This window comes from Solea senegalensis, linkage group LG14 (assembly GCF_019176455.1).
Source record: "Solea senegalensis isolate Sse05_10M linkage group LG14, IFAPA_SoseM_1, whole genome shotgun sequence".
Classification (NCBI taxonomy): Eukaryota; Metazoa; Chordata; class Actinopteri; order Pleuronectiformes; family Soleidae; genus Solea; species Solea senegalensis.
In genome coordinates, this window is record NC_058034.1 from 6,216,646 (window position 1) to 6,243,417 (window position 26,772).

General features: G+C 39.5%; 2 protein-coding genes across 3 annotated transcripts; one reads left to right on the top strand and one right to left on the bottom strand.

The window, feature by feature from the left end:
• Positions 1 to 111: 111 nt before the first annotated feature.
• On the bottom strand, positions 112 to 2,417 carry srd5a3 (steroid 5 alpha-reductase 3). The gene is made up of 5 exons (XM_044044410.1): positions 2,182 to 2,417; positions 1,872 to 2,023; positions 1,605 to 1,790; positions 1,396 to 1,521; positions 112 to 932 (listed from the first exon to the last, which is right to left on the bottom strand). The coding sequence occupies exons 1-5, from the start codon at positions 2,391 to 2,393 to the stop codon at positions 673 to 675; spliced, it is 936 nt and encodes a 311-aa protein (XP_043900345.1). The 5' UTR covers positions 2,394 to 2,417; the 3' UTR covers positions 112 to 672.
• Positions 2,418 to 6,197: 3,780 nt separating this feature from the next.
• Positions 6,198 to 21,659, top strand: kdr (kinase insert domain receptor (a type III receptor tyrosine kinase)). 2 transcript variants are annotated; one of them, XM_044044683.1, is made up of 30 exons: positions 6,198 to 6,482; positions 7,212 to 7,305; positions 7,391 to 7,593; positions 8,149 to 8,270; positions 8,701 to 8,869; positions 9,512 to 9,651; positions 10,051 to 10,222; positions 10,731 to 10,848; positions 10,941 to 11,107; positions 11,191 to 11,347; positions 12,158 to 12,278; positions 12,370 to 12,481; positions 12,579 to 12,923; positions 13,313 to 13,459; positions 13,544 to 13,675; positions 14,851 to 14,957; positions 15,235 to 15,370; positions 16,030 to 16,134; positions 16,221 to 16,334; positions 16,591 to 16,679; positions 16,801 to 16,963; positions 17,059 to 17,150; positions 17,230 to 17,352; positions 17,609 to 17,720; positions 17,810 to 17,909; positions 18,327 to 18,432; positions 19,710 to 19,852; positions 19,946 to 20,030; positions 20,705 to 20,790; positions 20,940 to 21,659. In XM_044044683.1, exons 1-30 carry the CDS (start codon positions 6,416 to 6,418, stop codon positions 21,154 to 21,156), a joined length of 4,044 nt encoding a protein of 1,347 aa, XP_043900618.1. In that variant the 5' UTR covers positions 6,198 to 6,415; the 3' UTR covers positions 21,157 to 21,659. The 2 variants fall into 2 exon arrangements, with proteins under 2 accessions (XP_043900618.1, XP_043900619.1); XM_044044684.1 differs by having other exon boundaries at positions 8,704 to 8,869.
• Positions 21,660 to 26,772: the final 5,113 nt, after the last annotated feature.

The following is a 26,772-nucleotide window of genomic DNA, read 5'->3' on the forward strand; positions in this document are numbered from 1 at the left end:
ATCCTCATCCCTACGTCCAAGGGGCAAGTGGGAGTTACGGCAGCCCAGTGCTGAATACAAATAGGTAGACAACATAAAAGGGAAAGGAAATAAACAAAACTAGATTGAAAATATTGTATACATAATCATTTATTGTGCACAATACATAGTGTGGCAGTACAGTCCAATAATAATATAATATACAGTCATCACAGTTGTATTAATATGCTCTGCCTTTAATAGAGCTATTAGACTAATCTAAATATAATATACAATTGCGGTACTGTAAACATAAATAACAGTGGTGATAATGACTTCTTATTACATAGTAATGACAATATCTCACACTGACATGCAGTGCAGTGATTAATTTTATTACTGAATAATACAAGATCCAATTCCCTTTATACTTTATACTGCTATGTCAGTATAGCAGTCACTGTTTCTTTCCAGACTATGATTTTTTAATTGCTTTCAATATATATATTTTTTAATACATTTGCAGCAGCAGTTCTGAGGGTTGGGGTTTCTGTCTGTTACCAAAAATGTATACTGTCTGTCAAATTCTGTCATCTTTGGATTGGAATGATGTGACTGAAAGTTGGTCTTTTAAATTATATTAGCAAGTTGGCAGTAAATTTAACTCATACAACATGTGTATGACTTCTATCACAACACACCAATGACAGCCATTTAAAACACAAAAGGTATGAAAGCTTTTCTGTGCTTTGGGTACAACTCATATTTGCTAACATAAAAGTCATGACAGAGCTGTGCTGCCAGTGCCTGGTTGAAGAGCACATAAAGGACAACAAGCCACCAGGTTAGCGACAGGCCTCCCAAAACCAAAGACAGTGAGATGTAGATCAGCAGCTCAGCAAAATAATGTGGACATGAAACCAACTCAAACCAGCCTCCCTTTGGCATACTGTAAGCCAGCGTCTCTACTGTTCCTGCAAAACAGCAAACAGAAAATACATCAATCTGTTAGTGATAAGTTAAGGGTATCTTTTTTTGTCCCACAGCAGGGACATTTGCAGTGTTAGACCAGCAGAGATAATAAAAGTCGGTGACAAACCTACTTTTGTTAAAAGGTACAGTGTGTAAAATTTAGCATAATTTATTGGTAAATTGCTGCTGTCATATCCCTCGAAGTGTGTTGGACAACCTATGTAGCCTACAGTTGATATAAAAACTCAAAAGATTAAGTTTACTTGGTCCACTGTCCGCTACTGTAAAAATATGGTTGTCTAAAATGGCAGCCTCCATTAAGCTTAAACCACAAACCACAAACCACTTACTTAGCCTTGCTGATGTGTAATCAACACAGTGGTCAGTGGTAACAGAGTGTATACACAATGTGTATTAATTGACCCAAAACACAAGGTACACTGGAATTCATCAGCACAAACCTACCTGACTTCCCCATGCGGAGCTTGGCCAGCAGGACCGTGGATTGATGCTGCAGCAGTGAGGCTGCAACGAAAAGTCCAAATCCAGCCACATGAAACCAGTCCATCTGAAGGAGAAGGCTGCCAGACCCTGATCAAAACAGCACAATCAATACCACTTACAAGAACATCATAGAGAATGGGAGATATGCAGCAGATTCACCTCAGTCTAACCTTTTACTCCATGATCTGAGAAGAGCACAGTCAACCCCAGGATGATGTAATACGCCAAACCGAAGACATACTGCACCAAATGCATGGATCCATTAGAAAAAACACTGACACACAGGCACTCGAGTAGCCTCCTGAGGGAGTGGATCCAGAGCAGCAGCTGCACCATGAGAGTAGATAGCTGTGGAACTACATATAACAACAACGTCAGTCATCAATGTGAAAGAAACAGGAATAAAAAGCTTGAAGAACAGAAGGATCACAGCCTACCCTGATTATCAGTGCTTGATACAACTGATAGGATGTCTGATATTCCACTGAGCCAGGATAGGTGTAACTGGTGCTGGAAAATGAGGTTCAGGTTTATGACCAGAAGGAAACCATTCCAACAAACAGAGATGGCATAGAATTGCCAGAACCACCTGAGGGAGGGACAGGTTAGATTTGTTTAGGTTCAGCTAAATTAGCGTCAATAAGTTCCGACTTTCAATATATACATGGATGAATTACAGCGTGAACTTCATTTAGAAATACGTAGATATGGTTCACATTTATAATTTGTTTTCTTTTTAACAGTTACCTTTTAGGGACGTCAAAGACACGCAGCCATTTCTCTCGTTTCAAGTTTGTTTTCGTTTTTCCGTAGCGAATAAGATCCTGAAACAGCACATAAAGACGACATGTTTCGTATTTTTTCCAGATGTTGTGGACACACAATGCTACAAGAAAACAACAAGCCAGAAAAGACCATAAAATATTTAAAAAGCTCAGGCCAAATAGACTCCAAATCATTTTAAAGTCCACCGGTTCCTTCAACGATCATTGTTATGTGCAACGCGGAAAGGGGACCGTCGGTAAACAGTCACAATAGTTCCGGCTTAGACTACTCATAAAATACAGTAATACAAATACAGAACAAATTCATAATACACAGTACATAAATCATATAACATGAGACCCAGTAAGAACAACATTGTAAAAATGTCTTTTAAATAGAGATTTAGCATGAAAAGCATGAAGGTATGGACCACAAATGTTTTGTGTAATTGTTGGTTCAGTTAATACATGACAATACCCTATGTCCCATACACCTGCATCATGCATCAATTTGAACAGAAGGACTTGTGTCATTATTGGGTCAATATAATGTAAGAAAAAGTTGTTTTTTGTTAGGTCTTAATATTAAAAAGAAGAAGAAGAAGAGTTATCCCTTTAGTTTTGTTGAACCTGAAATCAAAAAGTAACAACATAGAGTAATAACTAATGTCTAATGTTATCAAATAAACCATTATATTCTCCCAGAAGCAGTTTCCAGTGCTGAAAATTATTTGAACATTGTAATTTAATGATTATAAAATTAAAAAAAACATTAAGTAATAGGTAGTTAGTGATAAGTTAAGAGTACCATTTATTAGTCCCACTGCATGAACATTATAAACACGCGAGAATGCAGAAAAAAAATATATAAAAGACATTAAGTAATAATAAATAGAATATATTTACAATGCAAAAATATAGTAAAGTAAGTGTGGGTAATGGACACATAAGATAAAGCACTGGTTTTTACTTCACAGTCATGTGGATTAAAATTAAATTTAGTGGCTTGATTATTAATTCAGCTATAAATGAGATAAAATAAAGGCAAAAAAAATTTTTTTGTGCATTAATGTTGTGTTACACTTAATCTGACCTCATCCCGCACATTCTCTCGTTTTACAGATCTTTCTGATCGGATGTTGACAAATTGTCTGTATCAGTACAACACAATTACGTGTCCAAGGAAAAGAAGTGTGTTTGTGTGACAGACTTGGTAAGGCCTTTGAGCACGAGATTCCAGGATGCCTCTTAGAGGAGCACAGTATCCTGTCTGAGGAAGTGTGGACTGTTTCCTGCTTCCCTCCCTTCACTGTCCTCAGTGTCCTTCACTCCGTTTTTTTTACTGTGCCAAGACCTTGTCCCCGTGCAAGCCCCTTGAAAACCACAGAAACACATTGCCTTGAAGACAATAGAGTTCTTTGTGGACACAGGACCATAAAAAAATAAGATTTTAACTGGAATTTAAAATCAGCAGACCCAGATTCCAAAATGTCAAAATAAAAGGACATACGCGATACAAAGCACTAGATCGCTTTGCTTTACAATTTGCAACCCCTGCCCCCAAACTACAGTTAAAAACCTGTGTGATATCCTTTTTTCTTGGTCAAATAAAATTGTTTTTAACAGAATTATCAGCGAAACTTCATGTCAGTCTTACTGCTGCCTTAACTCACAACTATGGTCATTTTCAAAAATGTCAATATTTTAGCTTATTGCTATAGTCTCTCGTTTGTTTTTGGTTTTTTATATGTGTATGTTAGTTGCATGCATAGTTCTTCTCTCCAGGGATACTGTGTCAGTTGCTCTAAATGGTGCCAAGGCTTTGTATTTGTCAAGACTTTTGAAAAGGTTTTTTTTTTTGGACGTGGAAACATCATTTCTGAGTTCATCATTCCTTAGAGTGTACACTGATAAAGCTTACTTGATATAAAAACTGAATATACTACAAACTACTTTTTCCTTGTGTGATATACAGTATATATAAATATGTAGAGTTAAGTATAATCCAAATAAGCTCAATTATTTGTCTTGCCTCATCCATCTTTCCATTCTTTGAATGGGTTGACATATCCACCTCATTTCGAGTTTGGAAAAATGTTGGATAGGAAAATGGAAAAATATTTTCCATTTCCACCTTTCCAGAGGTGCATTTCATAACGGAGAAGATGGTGGGTGGTTTAGAGGGCAGGGAATCCCTATGGGAGTGACCAGGCCAGGAAACATGTGGATGCTATGTACAACATCATCAAGCCACTAAACTCTTCTGAATCTCTGCCAGCTTCAAAATGCACCTCTCACCCTCTCATCATCATCATCATCATCAGCATCAGGAGAAATGTTACCATCATCATATCAACAGCAGCTGTAAAAATGAGAAACACCACATCATCAGACGTGATCTATAGTGATGTTGCTTTTTCTTCTCCGAGGCACAACTTAAATCCCATGACGTTAACCTTTAGGAGCCATATGCTGCTCCTTGCTTCTTTTACATGTTGTCAAAAAATGTACTACTTGAAATAAGCGTCAGATAAATAGAGTCACATAATAAGATAGTTATTATTAAATTTATGTTCTGAATATTAAGGCTTTATTGAATTTGGCATAATCACAACTTTACGTATTGAAACCTTGGGGAAAATTAATTTGACCAGTTTAAAAACTTGAGAAAACTAATTCAAGCACATGTGATATTATCACATGAGAATGTGATTATAGGTTATTATGCTATTATTTTACTGGTCCAGCCCACTTGAGATCAAATTGTGCTGTCTGTGGCCCACGAACTAAAGTGAGTTTGACACCCCTGCTTTAGGATCTTTCAGCTTGTTTGATTGTTTTGGTTCACGCCCTCCAGCAGACAGCTGTTTGAAACACACTCTTGATTATATTGGTGATTCATCAGATGAACACAAAATTCATCATTTTGTTTTTATATAAACACTTATTAAACTCCTATTCCCTTCCACATCATGACTCGCCTGAAAGAAAACACTTTACATAATGAACCACGCAGGGAAGCAGATCAGTTAATGAACGATACACCAGGTACACCCCAGACAACTTTACTTTACTTTACTTATTGATTGTAGGAGCCAAAGTCAAGTTAGTTTAGTTCAGGGTTAGGCCGGGTGGCTGATGCAAGATTTGACACTTGTTACAATGTAATTTATTAACAGTTTGTTCTTTAGATAAAAGCTACCATGGACATTTTGATATCTTTGACGGCTATGATAGATAAAGGGATTGGAAGATGTGTACTGAAAATGAACAAGCATTTGGATGGATGTGACCGTCAGGTCACTACGTGACATTAGGTTACGTTGTCTTACTGTTGGAATCTGTAGATCGTCATTCACAAACTGAACATCAAGGGAATCTTTCTATATGACACTGATCCTCGAGTAGCTTGGATACATATAGATGGAAATGTAACTTGGATGTACGGCAAGTGGGAATAAATGTGCAAACCCTTCACACAACTCTCCCTCGCCGTTACAACAGTACCTACGAGTCAAGCCAGTTGAAACCTACTTACATCTAACGACTATCAAGTGGCTTTGGAATTAAGTGTACTTTCGCCACTACATTGATGTTCATCAGGACAAGAAAGGGATTTTAACAAACAATATAAAACATGTTTTAGAAAACAATTTCAAACCATAGCTTTAACTTGAATTGGTTATTTATAGCTTATATAATTATTTTCACAACTTACCCAAATCAGTGAGGCAGTCATTTGACTTTTGAAAAGAAAGTAAGAATCAAAAAATCTAATCAAATCAAAAAAACTTTGAGATTCATTTATTGCACTGATTACATTATGTATTAGTCAATTAATGTGGCAGCAGTGTTCATATTTCTACATCCCCGTGGATTTCGAAGATTGAAAATTTAGCCCACAAAGGTTTCCATCAAGTTGTTTGTCCCTCCATCTAGTAAGAGACGCTCCTCCTCTGCTTCTCTCCCTCCTCACACACTCACACACACACACACACACCATTCTCAGTCACCCTTTATACAATGCTGCTCCACTGGTGCTGCTGCCTCCTGTTTTCATGAGACAAACTCTCTCTGGGCGGCAGAATTAGGTTTAAAGTGTGTGGGGTTGTGCTCTCCTCAGTGCGAAGGACTGTTCTTACGGAAGATTGTCTTTTCTTTTAATTTTTTTTCCTGAATTGGATTTTGATGAGGACTCTGTCCATGTCTTCTGCTGGATGATGACTCAGGCAGTCTCCGTCATTCCAATACTTGGCATTATTCTGAAGATCAGTTTTTCATCTGGTAAGACTATAATATTAATCCTTGTCTTACTGATTTTTTTCTACTCTAACTACTGACAAACTTAAATCACATATTGGAGTTGTTTTTATATATTACATTTTTCCTCTAAGTTTGACATTGTTCTTTGTTGTTACTACTTTTTTTTACCGGTTTTATCTGAAATGTGTTTGTAGGTACTGTAATGTGAAACAATCTGTTTTAATATAGGATATGTTGAGAAAAGGTGGGAACGTTTGATCCGAAAAGGCATTACATATTCTTATAATCCCATCATGTATGTATTAAAAAAACACGGATTGTTATCGTAATTGAGCAGTCATGAAATTAAATTAAGCCAAATTTGTTTTCTAACTTGGTAACTTTACTGTGTCAAGTTTTTTTCCCCCACACACAATACAATACAATGCCTTAGGGCCTCACAGGGAGGTGGAGGACAGCCTGTATCCTCAGAAACAGGAACCCCACCTACACCACACTGTGCTGGGCTATTGAGCCTGACCCGGCCCATCTTCCCCTGCTTCCTGTTTTTACACAGCTCCGCCATTTTCTGCAGCAGTGGAAAAAAGGGCCTCTAGTTGCTCCAGGGCCACTTACACAACATATTCTGCATTGTCATCTGAAGTGACTTCCAGTCTAACCTTTACAATAAACACATTGTGTCTCTGATGTCAACTCTGATTGTGTTTGTTGTTTGTGATTGAGTTGTAATTGTGATATTGATTAATTTAGCCATTGAACTGCGGTTCATGCCTGATCCACCAACACTGAACATCCATGGCGTTCATAGGATGAACAAATCTGACAACGTGGAACTAACATGCAGGTAAAACGACCTCCCAGTCGTTCTCCACCATCCAGTCTGTGTGCATTCAGAAATTGCTAATATTTGTTTGGTTCTTGACTCTCAGAGGTCGCCAGTACTTGAGATGGTCAACGCCTCCGACAAGCACCCACTTCTCCATCAGTGACTGCAGTGGATCAGGACTCTTCTGCACAACACTGAGGATCTCCAATGCAACTGTCAGGGAAACCGGACAGTACCAGTGCTCCTACAGAGACCTGAAAGTTGAAGATGGCAAAACTTCAGTCGCAGTTCACGTATTTGTCCACGGTAAAACTGTTTCTAACACTGAAACCCACAAAAGTAGTGTAGTGTGTGTTTTGATGACAGTTGGATTATGAATGTGTGTTTATACAGAACTCCATGGACGATATCAGTGTAGATTCTCAGTCATCCAGGTCATAGGTCATTGAAATAGTTACTACAGGACTTGTATTTTTCTGTTTACCCTCTTGAAAACACTTTATTTTAAGGTCCTCACAATTTGTTGCAATTCAAAATTAAAAAGTAACTTTTAAGACATTATAAAATTCTTATACACAAATAAGTCCATAATTGTGTCAATAAGAATATAACAATTCATTTCTGATTGCGTTTAAGACACTTAAAGTTTGGTACTAGAAGCTTGTTAACTGTTTACCTGTCACAAACATAAGATACATAAGATGTATTAACAACAGTTAGACCCTCATCCAAGGGACATCTTCACTTTTGAACACCACAGTGCAATATTCTTAGCTAGACAGTTAGAAAATTCTCAATTGTTTTCTTTACATTTATTTGGGGTTCACAAATCATCATTATCTTCTTCTTCTTTGTTTTTAGATTACAAAGTGCCATTTGTGCCGTCTGAGACAGAATATAATGTTGTGTTCGTCCGTGAGGGAGAGCAGGTGGTGATACCATGCCGAGGCTCGGTGGAGAATCTCAACGTTACACTCCACACTGTGAGAGTACTTTCTTTTTCATCTCATCTCATGTCATAAAGGGGTTAAAGTTAAAATGCAGAAGAGTCTGAGTGTATATGGTTGAAATCTAAACAAAAAGATTTCTTTGTTACTCGTGTGGATAAATGCTTTTACTTGACCTTCGATGTGTGGTTCAAGCCCAAAGACTTTCCGCTGAAGCTATGTTTCAGACTTAAAAACCACGCATGATATATAATTGTTGTGTATCCCTAATGGTTGTTTAAGTAACATATCTTCAATCTGACACAACAAATATGATATCAGTTCCTCTCTTGTCCATAAATGCTCATATCAGTTCATGTCAGTTAACATAGCTCCTTTATACCATGTGGCAAAAGCTACTCATGTATACAATGTGATGCGTTGCCTTATTCTTTGTTCAAAATCAGTACATTTGTGTGTCTGTCAGAAGTATCCAAATAAGGACCTTCATCCCAATTGGAAGGATTCTCTGTGGGATGCCAAGACGGGCTACACTCTTCCCAGTTATCTGATCAGCTATGCTGGCGCTGTGTCATGCCAGACTCGGATTGGAAATGAGACGTTCAAGTCCCCTTTGTACATCGTGGCTGTTGTCGGTAAGATGAAGGCCACGACATATGTATGTCTGTGGTTTAGAGAGAAAGAATTTTGCATTTTTAATCAACCTTTATTTCTTACCTATTCCATTGATATACATTTCTGATTTCTCAAATCAAAATGAAGCAAATTCATGGGCAACACGTAATAAACAACCGAATGAAGAATAAATAACAGAATGAAGCGGAGTCAATAAATAAACGGACATATACTGTACACATGCAAAGACATTTAAAAAACTGTAGAATACATCGATTGCTGGCTGAGGTCAACCTGGAATTAAGAATAAACTGAATAGCTATCAGGGGATTACTAAACTGGTTTGAATGGAATATAATGTCAGTAATGTGCCAATGACAAAAATAGACAAAGGAAAATGTGCTATCCTTTGTTGTTTATTTATTGTCTATTGTCTATTTACTCATATTATGACTGGACCCAGTATGATTGACTGCTGGTATTGTCTAATTGGTGCTAGTAGCAGGTGATGCCTGTGAATTTCTGGTGGACTAAATCGCGAATCTTGAGGCTTCATAAGGCTACTGAGAGAGTCAAGGCGAGCAGGAGTACAGAGAGTCTGCCGTCTCAGGAGTACAATAGGCCCCCGACTCACGGCTGTGTCTTCCCGCCCTTTTCCGCAGGATACAAGATCTATGACCTCACCCTGACCCCGACACAAGTGAAGCTGTCTGCGGGGGAGCGGCTGGAGTTGAACTGCACTGCACACACAGAGCTCAATATGGGAGTTGAATTTAACTGGACACACTCTGGTCAGGCCCTGGTCAGTGCCAGAGGAGTTTGTGCTCTTCTTCTATCATATTTAATGTCATCATTATTAACATGAATCATTAATGAAGTCATGTGGCAGGATTTAACCGGCCAGTTTGTCCCACCCCTGAGGATTGACAGAGATACCAGAAGTGTCTCACTTCCCATTGTCCTTGCACATTTTTCCCATTTCCTGCTTTCAGGAATCCTTCAGTCTAGCTCCATGGCAGGGTCAAAGTGCAAATAAAAAAAAATACTGTTTGAGGTCCAGACATCAAGAACATTTGGTTCTTAATGTCAAAATCCATTTTTCCACATTAGATTTTCCACAGTATTCAAATGTGATGTGTCATCTCTTTAACAGATTAATAAATCTCACATTTCTGCTGTTCTGCTCTCTCTCTTTTGTTAGACCTCAAGGAATTATTCAACATCTCCCCAAAAGATAAAGCTGTGGAACTCTCAGAAGCTGTTGAACACTCTTAAAGTGGAGAATGTGACGGTGGATCACAGTGGAGAATACACCTGCTCTGCATCAAGTGGGCACATGGTGAAAAGTGCCACAGTCAGTCTCAAAGTGTTTGGTACGTGCAGACAGAACACAGGACACTGACTTCATCTAAATTGTTCACATCACACGTCAAAGCAATATTCCCTTCATCTTGTTTAATGTTTCATGACAGTTTCATGGCAGTTGTCATCTATAATGTTGCACTACTGCCTTCTTTTTCATCTCTTTCCTTTGCACACGTCCTGATTCTCTGTCCTTTCCTGTCATTTTACCTATATTTTTGCTTAAAACACTCAGCTCATTGTGTTGTTGTTAGCTGGTTAAAGTGAACGTGAAAGAGAAACAATTCAAACAATTTAATTTCTAATTCCATTGTAAACCTAATGTTGGCAAGGGAAAAGTAGAAAAATATCTAATAGGGGCATGTCTAAAGCTTTATTGATCTTTTTACGACATGTTTTGAATGTATTCATTTACTTGTTACTTATGATTTGTGTGAAAACTGTTTATGAATTTTACCTTGTCATTACAACACCATACTCTTGTTTTGTGTCACTAACATACATTTTATGTTTTAATAGAAAAGCCTTTCATTGACATTAAAGAACCATGGACGAAGGTGAGGGTGGTAAACGTGGGAGATCAAACAACACTGACCCCTGTCAAGTACTCTGCTTACCCTGTGCCCAGCTTGAAATGGTATGTGCTCAGTAGAACACTGAAATAATACTAACTTTTCGTTGTTGTGTGATCTTTGGGGGAAAAAAAAAGACTCTTTCTTGTGTGCCCAGGTTAAAAAATGGCCTACCACTGAAGGATGATTACAGAGTAAAACAGAGAAATGATGCCCTCGTCATCCGCGGTGTCACAGAAATGGATGCAGGAAATTATACAGTAGTCCTGACCAACACTATTACTAAAGAGGAACACAGATGCTCATTCCAGCTACTTGTCAATGGCAAGTTTTCCCTTTTCAGCATCTTTTTGTGTAGCATCTTGTCAAGAAGCAGCGGTGATAACAGCTGATGTCTTCTTCTACAGTGCCTCCTCAAATCATTGAGAAGGAGGTGGGAGTGGACACAGACGTGTACATACATGGCAGCAGCCCCACCTTAAGGTGCACTGTTCGTGGTTTTCCAATACCTGCGCACATCCACTGGCAATGGATGCCTTATGAGGATTGTCCAGAGGTTTTTATGTAAGTCACCTCTCTTCCGAATGTGTATGAGAGAGAGAGAGAGAGAGAGAGAGGAGATGGGAGTTGGGGTGCCTCCTTTTTTGTATGCAGTGTTTCGCATGCCTCTCAGTCACTCATTGTCAACAGGTTGTTGATTTGGAAACAATGAGATTGAACTCTGACCCTGTGCAGATCAACGGATGTGATCCGTGCTCCCCACCATGTCCATTTTTAGAACATCAATTGTGTGTTTACTTGTTTCATACAATCGGACATTTGTGCAATATTCTGTGTCTCTCGCATCAGTGCATCAAATGGCAGCTTTCTCTGTCTATGTGAACAGCTGTTGACGTATGTGAATGGTTGCAGACAGTTCTCAGCTGTTACACAGCGGTCGGGAGATGATGTGATGAGTGCTGATAGAAAGGAGAAGGTGTGGAGAGCCACATTAACTCACTCACTAATCAGTGTGCTCTTTATCGTCCTGCAATGTTTCCTGTTGTCCTAATCTTGTTCTCTGTCAAAAAGAGACCTTCTTCCTGCAGAGGCTCTGCCTCAGTCTTACCCAGTTTTGACAAAATTCTCACCTTTCCTATACATTTCCCTGTGTATTGACTGACACTCGTTTGCATGTGTAGTCATGAGAAGACAAAATGAAGAACAAGTAGTACATAGCTTTTGGATAACTACCATTCTAAGTGAGCCTTACATCCTTCTTTTTCTTCATCTTCTTATGTGTCCTTTTGTCAGTGTGAAGTACATGGTGCATCAATGGAAGAGAAACTCCTGTACATGTTTGCAGTATTATATTTTTAATTTTTTAACCAACAGGCCAGGCCTGATCAAGACTGAGTTACAGCTGAACACATGCACAGGTTGGAGAGATATCGTCAACAGCACGAGTCACAACCGCATAGAGCGAATTATGACATACACTGATAATGTTCAAAAGGTAAATGATTCCTACAGTAATAACCGTATCCGATATTGCACTTTATGTGTCGTCTTTTGCAGCTATAAACAAAGTAAATGTGTTTCCATAGAAAATCGTGAGCTCTTTAAAGATTCAGAAAGCTGAGACCCATGCCCTCTACAGATGCAGGGCTGCTAACCAAGTAGGAGAAGACTCACGCACCATCTTTTTCCATGTGACACGTGAGTGCTATGCTTTTTCTTTCTTCTTCTTCGCTAATTTAAACTGTTAAGCTGTTTTACTTGACCACACCTGTTCCCACTCTTGCTTGGGTCTTAGGGAGCCTTGAGGTAAGCACGTCACCCTCCAACCAGCCCTTACAAGAGGACCATGTAGTTCTGAGGTGCAAGGCCGACAAGCTGATATACGGCAACCTCGCCTGGTTCCGTGTGACCAACATCTCAGAGTCAGAGCAGGTGGCAGCAGTGCAGCCCTGTCACTCACTGCCGTTACAGCAGAGGCCACCATCACAGACAGTGCTGTCCAGCCTGCAGAGCCCCAACGTAACCCTGGAGCTGTCATTGCCCAAGGCGTCCCACAAGGATGAGGGTTTATATGCCTGCCAGGTGGAAAACATCAATACCAAGGAGAGAACCTGCCTGCTACACCGACTCTCCCTCAGAGGTAAGATCATTTTCTTTCAGAAGAGAAGTTTGAGTACTCCAAAAAGAAAAGCACTGTGTTCACATTTGGAGCTCAGTGTCGCCAGAGTGAGATTATTTGACATGTTTCACATTTACTAATTTGTCACTACATTTAAATATAACATGGGCATAAATGTCTATAATAATATAAAAAGATAATTAATTGTTTTTCTCTGCAGGTATTATGTACGAAGGAGTATTAGGGCCTGAATTCTTTTTTTGGCTGTTTTTTTTTTTTTTGGCTGGCCCTAATACTCCTTCGTAATTATGAGTGATTGATTTCCGTGTCTCATAATTTTAACAGATTCTGATTTTCCCATGTTTTTTTTGTGTGAATCTCAACATTATTCTTGTTCACTCCTCTTGAAGCTCTTGAAGCCGCCAGGATCCTTAATAATTTAACAGATCTCAAAGTGAACATAAGCTCAACAATAAGTCTTCACTGTGATGCTGCCGGGACGCCAAACCCATCACTGGTGTGGACCAAAAACAATCACAGTATAGTGGAGGGCTCGGGTGAGACTTGCACGGCCTCTCAAAGAAAACTGAACTCACGTTATGTGTTGACGCTGCTCTTATAACACCGTGCTCTGTTTTCAGGTGTGATTCTGAGTGAACAAAACCATATTTTGACCATTCAGCGTGTGAAGAAGGAGGACAGTGGCCTGTACATCTGCACTGCATGTAACAGCCTCGGCTGTGAAGCCTCACAGGCCTTTCTGACAACTGAAGGTCAGTGAACGCCAATTATAAGTGATATAAAGCAATGTGTGAAAGTATAACATTGTCAGTTTATATCTATATATATATATATATATATATATATATATCTTTGTAGTTTTCCTCCACATTTTTGGTGTAAGGAAAACTTTCCACTGGGCATGATCCATATAAGAATTCAGAAAATAAACCATTCATAGGTGACAAAAAAAGCACAACAACCTCATATCAGGCTCCAAGGATGGACATCATGCATGTGACATTTTTGATATCAAAGATGTAGAGTAAGAATAGCTTTGCTTCCGCATGACGGGAAGTTGGTTCAGTTTGGGGACATCCTCCTGAGAGTTTCTAAATCTAAAACAATGAGGAGGCTGCGATACAAAGGGAGAGTCCAGCCCCTGCTCCCTTGTCCTCCACCCCACTTTTTTGTCCCGAACACAGCAACAAACAAACAAATGCACCATCTAGAACCAGGGCCTACGTGACCGAGTCCCAGCCAGCAGAATGCAGACCCAGTTACAGTACCTCAGCACTTAGCTCAGGCACCTGCTGTGCTAACAAGGCTGGCTGACTAACAAGTAAATCTCTGTATGTGAGGGAGTCTGGAGTGAAACAAGCACAGGCAACATCGTTGTAGGTTAGTGTCCGCTCAGATGACGCTTTAGCCTGATATTAATAAAAAACTATTACATCGTGTGTTGCAAATGAACATTGACATGAAATGAAATTTTATTCAGTAATTTTACAAAGGAAAAATAAACCTGAGATGGGAGGAGCCCTTTTATGCTTCAATTAATTCAGATTGTCCTTCCAAAAAAACCCAAAACAATGCACAACCCTCCCCTCATCTGTCTCTCTTTCTGCCCAAATATCCTTGTTTCCAGAAAACTGTGTGGCAGACAGACAGGCCATTACTCCACGTGATTACACATGACTATGGCTCCGGTTGGCCTTTTCCAAGTTGTCTTTGGCTTTCGTTGTTTCTGCCGCCTCCTGATTGCTTGTTATAACAAGATAAAATAGTTTACTTACTGTCCAGTGACACGTCATTCAAATTAGACTTGATGTCGCACAATTTGACCTGAAGAGTCCCAGTTTTGTCAGAGCAGCTGATTATAATAATCATAATTATAAGGTTGTTTGTGAATACTTGTCCTTATCATATTGTTGTATTTATTTTGTAGGTGCTGAGGAAAAGACGAACGTGGAGCTGATTGTTCCGATTGGTTCGGTGGTCATTGCCATGTTTTTCTGGTTACTGATCGTTTTTGTCATTCGTGGAAGAAAGCGAGTAAGATCTTACTCATCTTCCCTTTGACTCAGTTTTCTTTCCTTGAAGTTTTCCACACCAAAAAAAGCAGTTAAATCAAATACAAGCACATTGTGGGGATATGACTGATTAGAAGTGGGGCTACTCTGTGTTCCCCCAAGTCACGTAGACCTGCAGTCACAGGGAAGTTGTACAGATTTAGTTTAGGGGAAAAAAGACAATGAGACAAATAGCAGCTCATTCATTCACACATTACATCCCCACTTGTCGCTCATATTTCTCACTATCACTGTTTCAGCCAAATGGTGTGGATCTGAAGCCTGGCTACCTGTCCATGATCCTGGACTCAGAGGACATGCCCACGGATGAGCAGTGTGAAAGGCTCACATATGACGCTAACAAGTGGGAGTTTCCTCGGGACAGGCTGAAGCTTGGTGAGACACACATTTGATTAAATCAACAAATAAACAAAAATGTAGTTTTATAAACGCCACTAAGATTGACACGGCATCGGAAGTCCCCCAAAAGGTGATCTCAGTTTAGGGGCGATGAGTTCTGCAACTGTGATTGTCCTGGGATTTTAAACTTCAATAAGAGAGGTAACACTTTTTTATTTCAGTACCAGGTCACACCAATGACTCTGTGTCGTAGAATTATGGATGGTTTGATTGAAACCTCTTTTTTATGCATTTCACTAAATGCACGTTGTAAATCAAGTAGTGCACCTGGGCGGGATTGTTTATACAATTCCATATAATGAACAAATCCTTCTTCATGTCTTCGAGGCAGAGCCTCATTTTTCTGCTTCTGGTCTAGATGTTTCTAGATTCTGGTCTAGATGTTTCTCAGGTGGTTAGTGAGGCCTCTGAAGCACTTCCAAAACATAGCCGGTCATTTTACGACCTAATATAAAATGTATATTATATAACCTGTAATGTCACTGTCACGGGTTTGACACTTTCATTCATTTGCAATGATTCAGTAGTATCATTTGCTTGGCACACATAATGCCCTTTTACACCAAGCGATCATGCTTTCACAAGAGTGTCTGTGTCTGTGTCTCCATGAACATTGTTTTTTTTTGCGTTAAAAGGTGAACCACTGGGAAGGGGAGCATTTGGCCAGGTGGTAGAAGCAGCTGCCTTTGGCATCGAGAAAGCGACCACATGCACCACTGTTGCTGTCAAGATGCTAAAGGGTGAGCATGTTGTCCTTCAGTACATGTGCTAAAAAAAAACAAAACCCTCCTAAAACACCTTACTCATACTTATGTCTGTGTCACAGAGGGAGCCACCTCCAGTGAGTATCACGCTTTGATGTCAGAGCTGAAAATTCTCATTCATATTGGACATCACCTCAATGTCGTCAACCTGCTGGGAGCCTGTACTAAGCCTGGGGGTGAGTCATCATGCAGAGCTCACTGTGCAACATGGCTGTATCCTTTTGTGGTCCAAGAACAAAGCATTCCTGACTAATTATCTTCTAAGTCAGCAAGTGCTCCCTGACCTAATTACTCTTGACATTCAAACACAAAGTTATCTGTGTTCATTTGGTGGCACTTATATTTACTTTGCCTCTATTGTGACTTTTCAGTGTGCAGTTAGGAATTGTTGAAATTGATGTACATTTTACATCTTCTTTTGTCTCTCTGCAGGGCCACTGATGGTGATTGTAGAATATTGCAAACATGGAAACCTCTCCAGTTACCTGAAGAGCAAGCGTGGAGAATACAGCCCATACAAGGTAAATGATATGTTACCCTCCTGCAGCTGATGAAACACAGCCAAATCTCTGACGTGGTTCTTTTAAGCCCTGTTGGTTTTTTTTAATATAAATTATATCTGTGTTTCCCTGTGGGCTACAGAGGAGGCGGGTGGACAGTCAGAAGTGGGCGCCTGGAAAGGAGGATATGACTGAAGGTGATCTAGGTGAGGGTAAAATCGCCCAGCTGGACATCTGCACAGGAACAGCTGTCTGTTCCACAGCTGGAGACAACAGTTCATGTAGTAACATGGACACGCAGGAAGGTGCTAAAAACATCACTGAATCAAACACTTCCAGCTCTATATATGTGTACACTTGACTCACATTTACCTCTGTAAAATATGTGATGTGACCACAGAGAGCTCAGATGATGACCATCTGAATATGGAGGACCTGATATGCTACAGCTTCCAAGTGGCCAAAGGCATGGAGTTTCTGTCCTCTCGCAAGGTGGACATACAACCGTTTTTGATAAAAAATAATCACTCATTTGTGTGCAGGAAACTGAATTTGTCTGTTTCCTGTGTAGTGTATCCACAGAGATCTAGCAGCCAGAAACATCTTGCTCTCGGAGAACAATGTGGTGAAGATCTGCGACTTTGGCCTCGCAAGAGATGTGTACAAAGACCCAGACTATGTCCGCAAAGGAGATGTAAGTTCTCTAGATTTACCTAAAAAATTGTCAGTCACATGACATGACCAGGGCTTGTGAGGGGGAAAAAAGTTTATTTTAAGAGAGCTAGTAATAAGACAATCCAAGACAAGTAAAAAGAGGTGAACATGGCAGGTTGATGCTTTTTGAAACACAAAGGAATCAGGACAAAAAGAGAAATCTGAATACAGAGTTTGTTGTGATAAACCAAAACTGAAACCAAGATTCATAAATGTACATCTTCATCTGGCTATAGGCGCGTCTCCCTCTGAAGTGGATGGCTCCTGAGACAATATTCGACCGGGTGTACACCACACAGAGTGATGTCTGGTCCTTTGGGGTCCTTCTTTGGGAGATCTTTTCTTTGGGTACTCATCATCTCCTTTTTTTTCATAACACCACGTGCATATTGGCCACTGTGCACCTGCCATACCATGTATGTCATGTTTCTCCACAGGAGCTTCTCCCTATCCCGGTGTGTGCATTGACGAGTCTTTCTGCAGGAGGCTGAAGGAAGGAACCAGGATGAGACCCCCAGAATATGCCACCACTGAAATGTGAGGAGAACTGTGTAGCATGATTCAGTCAAACGTACACTCACCAGCCTCTTTATTAGGTATGCAGGGCATCTATGGCAGCAGTGGCACCTGGTAAAGTTTGCTGCTGCTGTAGTCTGCTTCTCTCTGACCTCTGGCATCAACAGGGCCAGAGAACTGCTACCCAATGCATATTTTCTCTTTTTCAGACGATGCTATGTAAACTCTAGAGATGATTGTGGCTGGTCAGAGCAAGCACCAACAACCATGCCATGTTCTAAGGCACTTAAATCACTTGTCTCTCCCTTTTGATGCTTGGTTTGAAGCACGTCATCTTGACCATGTGTACAAGCCTAAATCAATTGTGTTGATTAGATATTTTCAAGAACAAGAATCTACCGGTGTAGCCAATAATGTGGCTGGTGTTTGTGTTCATAGATACCAGACCATGTTGGACTGTTGGCTGGATCGTCCTACAGACAGACCCACGTTTGCAGAGCTGGTTGAACATCTGGGCAATCTGCTGCAGGCCAGTGCTCAACAGGTAAGTGTATGTGGTTGGGTGAAGAAAAAGAAGCCTATGTGTCCGTTACTTATCTTAACATTTTAAATATCTTCATGACAGATCTAATTCATCAGCAGAAAACAATGACACGCTCTTCATTATCATTTACCACAAAAAAGATACATAGATGAGCACCAGCTTCTGTATGGAGCAGCCTCAGTTGCTAAAAGTATGAGTAAGTTATAAACCTGTAGGGGCTTAAATGAAACAAAAATATACATTTGGCAAAATAATAGACACATAGCTATCACTAGAATACTGAGAAAAAACAACAACATAATAAAATAATTCACGTTTCCTCAGGTAGTGATACAAAATCAAAACTTTTAGACATTTCTTAGCTTCCTCTTGTACACAGTTAGTGACACCAAGTCATATATTACATGTAAGGTTTGATTCCACAAGATCACTCCAAAATAACTGATATGATACTAACTGTTTTACATATTGGAGGATGAAGATCTGTGGTGTCAGTAACTAACATGTTTAAAATCAAGTAAATGTGAATGATCCTATCTCACTCACATTACAATTTCATCAAAAATAGTCAACAACTATAATTTAGTAAAGACGGGTACAGTGGGAACAACTGTTTTGGAAAAAGGCTGCTTATCTTTCAAACCTTTTCTGGAGCAACAATAGTTTGTGACGATAACTCCGAAAAGTTGATTAAAGGCATAAACGGTTTCCTCACCAAAGTCCCTTCTATTATTAAAGGCAGTAAGTGTTCCACTCTGCAACACACAGCTGATTGCAGCACGTTCACACCCACCCAGTGAGCGCTGCCAAGTAATTCTGGGAACGACAGGACGTCATTACCTGAAGGAGAACAAACAGGCTGATCTAAACTAGTCACAACATTAAAAAGCTGTATAGTTCAAGACTTCCAATAACTCGCTGCTCTCTGCTCACTCTGCTGGCCTCCCTTGTGTTAAAGTGCTACTTGTTGTGTTATTCTGGTACAACAGAGCAAAACATGTATATGTACATATACTGGCTGCCCCATTATTATTAGTGAAGCCAGAATTTCAATTTAACATTAATCCTTAAAGTTTCCTTAATCTCTGATGACACATCATAGTTATTTTATGTCTTAATATAATACATTTATTACTATATCACATTTAATAATAATCTTAACAATCCCTTTGTTGATTCAGTTGATGTAAAATGTATTTTTTTGTGACACATTAAGAATAAACTGATCCACCATATATTTGAGATTATATTATTAAAGTATGCCTTTGGTTCTCCAGGATGGGAAGGACTACATCCCCCTGACAGCAGGAGAGGCAGAGGGATCAGCGGTGACCTCTGACCTCAGGAATCCTTACAGCAGACCTCAGAGCGAGGAAATCCTGGAGGCTCAGCTCCACTACGACAACCCCCGGTCTCTCGGGTCAGCATGATACTGTTACCTGTCGCGCTACACTGTTGCTATCACTGTGCTCAGAAGTTAAATGTCATACACTGACTCATCTTCTCTCCACAGACTGACTCAACAGAGTGAGCGGTATAGTCAGCCCCTCAGCTTGAAGACGTTTGATGACATCCCTGTGGCACGCAACAGTGTCATGGTGAGTGTCAGTGATTCAGCACGTACATTTATGAAACACATACTCTTGGACTGTGAGGCTATTCATTACAGTCTTCCTTTGTTCTAATTTGCATTGTTATGTTTCATGAGTTCCTCCTTATAATGAAAAAGAAGCATGATTGGTTTGATATTGGAAGATGTGTGGGGTATAGTGACTTTACTGTTTACTGTTTCCTAACAGTTGTAGGAGCTCTAAGTAGGTACAATAGGTTGGTAAAAACTTTCATGTATCCAAGGAATTTGGTTTGCAGACATAAGTCAAGAAAAAGAAAAATCCACACAATGAATGGATGAATGAGGAATTGAACATTAAAATAAAAAAAGATAAGAAGATAAACACTTACCTATCCCTTTTATCACTTCACTATTAAATAACTGAACTTATAATATATTTACACCCAAAATGATGTACGGTATATAAAGTATAAGTAAATGAACAGTATCCCAAATGTATTTACAACCTTAATGTCCATGCTGTGTTAATATAAAAAGAAAAGTACACAAAACAACACAGAATACAGTCCACTTAACACAGTGCCCAGCATCACATGCTGTTAAAGGTCATTTACAAACAAACACATAAAGAAAGACTCAGTGTTTTCCCCGTCAAGTCTCAACCACTAGTGGTCATTTTATCTGTTGGCACATCCACAGGAGGGTCACTTAGACAGTGGTATGGGCTTCTCACCAGAGGAAGTGAAGGGTTTGAACCAACAGCTGCAAACAATGCCCAACTTCAGGTGAGTGTCAGTTTACTCACTATAACTCATTATGACTCTTTTTTTTTTTTAATCTCTGAGAGCTATAAATAAAGAAAGTATTTGTAGGTGTATAAATAAATTCCAAGGTTTGTTATTATACATTTCCTCTTCCTGTTTTCCCTCTTTAGCCAGCTGCTGCGTTGCAAGAGCAAAGAGTCTCTGGCTTCCGAATCATCTAATCAGACGAGCGGATACCAATCCGGGTACCACTCTGACGACACTGACACCCCAGTCTATGCTAATGAGGAGGTGATAATGAAGCACAAGATGCTGAAGAAGCCTCCACTGCCCAAGACACCGGAAAAATACAGTGCAGAGATACGCTACAGCACGCCACCTGTCTGACCCCCAAACATCTCTCCACAGTAAAGTCTTCTCACGAGTCGTCTCACTGTTAAATATCTGTTTAGCTTCCGCAGGTATCACACTATAGGAACCATGACAACACATGCACTGGAACTCTAACTGTGTTAGCGCTGCTCTCCTTGGAGCTGGAGGAATGCTACAGTGTTTACACAGCAAGTAAAAGGTCTGGCCACCAGGCACAGGGACATGCCCACTTCCTGAGGCCAAGTCCCCCCACTCATCACTTCCTCTATTGCAGGAAATAGCATCTGGAATTTTTTGGGATAATTAAATCAGCAAATGTTTTCTTTTTTTTTTCTTTCTCCATTCTCTTTAACTGTTTTGTTGGCACATTACTGGCTGGTAAGGAGGCAGAACCGTCCTCCTAGGGTCACATTTGTACAGTTTCCTTCATATAACCTACAGTATTTTATTGAAAGGCTATGACTAGAAGCTGCAATACATGTAACTATAGTTTTATAAAAATAAAAGTACTCATAGATTAATGATTTTTGATGGATTTTTTTTAACATTGGCAAATCTGTTGAACTCATCACCATTTGTTCAACCCATGATCATCTTTGGGTGAGTTTGTCTGTTTCTTCGTAACTTTCTTTTGTGTTGTATGCAAAGAAAACAACAGTCAGTCCCTCAGCCATGGTCGTTTGCTCTCTCTCTTTTTTTCCTCTCTTTCTCTGGAACAATACCCTGTCAGCCTTGGGTATTTTCTTAGTTATATCAAGCCCCAAAGTGCTCGTAGCTGTGCCAAGGTTATTGTGTGCGAGTATGATAACAAATCAAAAGTCATTTTCACAAAGCAGGCACGAGATCTCGTAGGAAAAAGAAAAAAAAAAATATATAGCATATAAATCCGCCTGATACCAATAGTGTCATGTTTTAATGTTACGCTCATCTAACTGCTTACAAAGTGTTTCTGCACCCACTGATGCTGGGTATAAAAAAATAAAAATGTATAGAAATTACACATTGTTTTGTCTACAAACATGGACAACAAAAACTCTAACTATAGCACACAAGAGGAAACACTGCTCAGTCTCCGAGAAGCTGTTTACACATTTCCACACATAACACTGAAGGGTTAAATTTAGAAAGTCCTCCCTATTACTGCTGTAGGAGGTCAGGCAGACTACTGCTCATTGACTCTGTAAGTGGTTTCAAGACAGAAGATTTTAAAACCTAATGTTTTGGAGAACAGGAAAAAAAGACAAACAAAACAACAAATGTAAAAATCATAGCTAATACATAACTAATTGAAAGATGTCAGTATTGTTCACATTTAGCCTTTTGATTGGAGTTAGTGAGAAGTGATCAACAGTGCCCTCTGCTGTGTGAAAGATATATTCCCTCTTAGTTGAGACAATTACAACTTGCAAAAGAAAGACCTTGTCAAGTACTTAATGAAATAATTACTCATATGATACACGCCTCATGCTAATGTTTCCTGTTGGTGTGTTAAGAAGACAGTTAAAGACAACTGGACTGGTATCTGGGACAAAGGAACTCCACATCTTGCACTGCAGGAACTCAGTCTGATTTCCTCAGGAATGGACAAACAGGATGTAGGCAAATCTCTGCATTTGCAGGAAATAAGTTGGCATTCAAACACACATCATGAGTCTTAGTGCAGTAGTGAGCACTGTATCTAGTTGCTGGCGTGTGTCTTTTTTTTGAATTGCTGTTGCATTGCAGGTAGTGGGAGTGAAAGGTATAGTGTGAACAGACACTGTCAGAGTAGGGAGATCATACCTGCACAGGTACAGATGAATACTCCAGGGGTGACAGCTATTTGAAATGCATATACTTTTTCTTTTTGATGCCTAACTCAGTAATAACAATGAAATCCTGTCATTGATAGATAAGATATGATAAGAGTACTTTTACTACTCAAAATAAGTAAGTACTTTCATTACTGAAGTTAATGCTGAGACTTAATTGATGCAGATGTGCTTCACCCTTGATGAGTTTACTCATACTTGATTTGTGTGCACATTTGCATATACATGTTTTTTTATATGTTTTTTACTGTTCCTGAAGCTGATAATACTGCTACAGGGAAATTTAAATTTCAAATCTTCGATGGTCTCTGCTTACAGTATATAACCATTTTCTAGTCTTGATAATCACTCAAAGCATGCTACAGTTTTCCATAAACCCACTGACTTACACATTCCTAGATCCATGTGATGCTTTTCTCTGTCATACCCATTCACATACTGATAAATGGTTTGAACCTCGACCTTTAGTTTAGAAGACAACCCACTCTACCACTGATCCACAACCAAATGTTTCGTTGAAATTTCCTTTCTCATTTCCTAAGAGGAAACACTACACACACTAAGTATGTGGATTATTTAATCTTCTTTTAACTTTAACACCCACTTCTCAAAACACAAAGCGCCATCCTAATTATTGCCACGTGGTTACACAGAGGGATCATGACTGATCATTTGCCTTCTGATTCATTCATGATATAATTTCCACCACTAAGTGGTAGCAATGCTCCAACTTCAATTTCACAAAGACTGCCAAAAATACCAAACAGAAGCAGTAAGAGCAGACAGTATCTTTCTTGTCACTTGATGACACTCCCTTAAATTTACAAGCAAAGATATTGACGGAATAAAAACATTTGCTATGTGAATGGAAATGAGACTGTGCAGGATCATGTACACATAATCTACCTTGATCTTTTCAATCATCTGTCTGGTTACATCAGATACGAGTCACTGAAATTCAAGACATACGCCTGGATCCTCACATGTATACATACAATTGGAATTGACAGATTCTCTTGTGAAGCAGCAGAAACAAATCAGCACGTCACTCGTGTCACCCGATAAACTGTTTCTGTCACCTGACAAATAAATGACAAACCTGGTTTAAAGGGGTGGGGGGGTAGGGGGGGCTACAATAAGGCTTAGCTGAATTTCTAATACACCAGACCCACACGCTTATTGATTAGATAGACACACTAATTTCCCTGACAGGCCCGTAGCAGCTTTATCTCACAGTCTTGTCATATGCCCTAAGCTTTTGAAGGCTGCTTAAAAAGGCCTGTCATCCATTCGCTGGCAGTCAAGATTGACTCCAATGATATACAACAACCATCAACTCCTGTGGCATTTGGAGGAAAGGAGGGAAGAAGAAGATGCCTTGGAGAAAATGAGAATGCAATGCAATTTCCTCAGACAAAAACAATAGCATGGCAATAACAACTTGTACATGTTTTCATGCCAGTAAAACCACAATCATCAGAAAATTAATTGAGCCTCATCAAAGAAAAACAGTGACAATGCCATTGTAAAAAAAAACCAAAAACCTGGATGATTGATTACAGCCAAACTGTTGAGGATGAGTGTGCCTTTCATTTTGTTTCACAGTGGATAGAGTGCCTGGAAACTGTGGTCTGGCAGGAGCAGAAGATGATGTGGAGTTCTATTGCAATATACTATCTATACTTTTTAAAGTAATCTTTTTAAATGTGTAATTTTACTGTTTACTGAGTAAAAAACATGTTGGCCTGAATTAAAAAAAAATTCACGTACTGGAATGAGGAGGACAGGTGAACGATGAGGACACGTGAATGACGAGGACAGATGAATGATGAGGACACGTGAATGACGAGGACAGATGAATGAGGAGGAGAGGTGAACAATGAGGACAGATTAATGATGAGGACAGATGAACCATGAGGACATGTGAATGATGAGGACAGGTGAACGATGAGGACACGTGAATGACGAGGACAGATGAATGATGAGGACACATGAATGACAAGGACAGATGAATGAGGAGGAGAGGTGAACAATGAGGACAGATTAATGATGAGGACAGATGAACCATGAGGACATGTGAATGATGAGGACAGGTGAATGAGGAGGAGAGGTGAACAATGAGGACAGATTAATGATGAGGACAGGTGAATGAGGAGGAGAGGTGAACGATGAGGACAGGGGAATGATGAGGATAGTTGAATGAGGAGGACAGGCAAATGTCCCACCTCACCCCTCCCTTTCAGATGTGTTAGGGAAGAGTATGTGGCCTTCAGTTCAATGTATGTTTGTTAAACGTGATGGTTCCACACTGACATGGGTATGAGGTAATACTATGGCATGTTTTGAATAGTCTGTCATAATCCACAGCAGTGGGGCCCCGTCTACATTTACAAAGCTGCCCTTAATCTGCTCTGTGTGTGTATGTATTTCTATGTGTGGCCTCCAGTACAATATGGTGATGATCTCACCTTTTCACAATGCCTGATGAGGTTATTGTTTTTGTAAATTGTAACTTTCCTTGCAAAGATATATGTAAAATATGCGTTATCTAGTCTTTACTCATGTGGACTGAGGGTTTTATTTTGAGTGGCTGTCTCTTTTTGAAGATATCAATATATAGGATAGGATGAATAGTTGTATAATCTATGGCATCATTAATTGGGTTTAGCTGTCTCTGTTCCTTACATACAAAGAACCATCGTTTTACATCATATTTGACAATGTTTTCATAGACTCCCAGCACTTATCAAAACCAACTGAACATCTTAATACATTTTAGTTTAATAGATTTCTGTATTTTCATTGAAAGTGTGTTAAGTGTGCACCAACCATCTGTGTCTGATTTAAGACCCACTAAATCATGGGGAATGCAAACTATTCAAATGACTGTAATGCAGTCCATAAACCAGCCCTTGATTTTATATTCATATTAATACCTGAGCTCTGAATTACAGTGACGTTAGCACACGACCAAACCAGTCAGTAAATCAGTATAAACACACTTCATGTGCATAACTGATGTCTACAAACCTGGCTTTCACTATGCTTTTCTCACAAAATTGATTTATGATGCAAGGAACTGCGTTTTTCAGTCTGCAGTGAATTTCATTAACTTCATTAACTGTATGTCACATGGGACGTTTTACATAACATAACACAAAACAGGCTCTCAGGTACCAATATCCTTACTGGTATCCTGTGACTGCTGCATAAGGAATCACTAGGGACACCGTATTTGTCTGTTGCCCCTTGAAGTATAATTTTACATACTGTACATGGGCTAGTACCGTCTTGATACTATTATATAAGGAAAGGATCTTACTCCTTTGGTTGAGAACGTGGTTTATCTATAATGTGTAAGCGTAATTTAAAGGCCAGCAGTTTTTTTTTTCCAGAATGACATACCCTTGGTTTCCATGGTGATCATGTGAAATCTGAGTGTCATCTGACTTTTGCTTCTCAGCTGACACATGCAGATGTGCCAAGGCCTCTGCACTTTCTGTGCTCCCTTTGTTGATCATCTGTGGATCCTCTACTTTCTGATAACCCATGGCCCACATGGAGTCTGTGCATGCACAATCTTACATTTGCAGATTTAATTCAAATTAAAGATGAAGCTCATGTATATTGCAATAACACAAGAACACCCTTTATTCCTGTACATGTTACAAGTAAATAAAATTTTTTTTAAATTAAATTCCACAGATTTTTTTTTTCTTAATCTGCCGATAGATTAAATTGACAGGTCTCAAAATCATTTAAAGCAGCAGGGTAGCGTAAAGAGAACAACTGTATATAAGTATGTATTGAGCACATACAC

What these genes read in the sequence shown, in the direction of transcription:
- srd5a3 (XM_044044410.1), bottom strand. Translation starts at nt 2,393, where the DNA reads ATGATTTGGAGTCTATTTGGCCTGAGCTTTTTAAATATTTTATGGTCT. An exon ending in GTCTTTGACGTCCCTAAAAG is followed by an intron (nt 2,024 to 2,181) that starts GTAACTGTTAAA and finishes TCCCTCCCTCAG; the next exon opens with GTGGTTCTGGCAATTCTATG. An exon ending in CTCAGATCATGGAGTAAAAG is followed by an intron (nt 1,522 to 1,604) that starts GTTAGACTGAGG and finishes TGTTTTGATCAG; the next exon opens with GGTCTGGCAGCCTTCTCCTT.
- kdr (XM_044044683.1), top strand. Translation starts at nt 6,416, where the DNA reads ATGATGACTCAGGCAGTCTCCGTCATTCCAATACTTGGCATTATTCTG. An exon ending in AGTCAGTCTCAAAGTGTTTG is followed by an intron (nt 10,223 to 10,730) that starts GTACGTGCAGAC and finishes ATGTTTTAATAG; the next exon opens with AAAAGCCTTTCATTGACATT. An exon ending in ATTCCAGCTACTTGTCAATG is followed by an intron (nt 11,108 to 11,190) that starts GCAAGTTTTCCC and finishes CTTCTTCTACAG; the next exon opens with TGCCTCCTCAAATCATTGAG.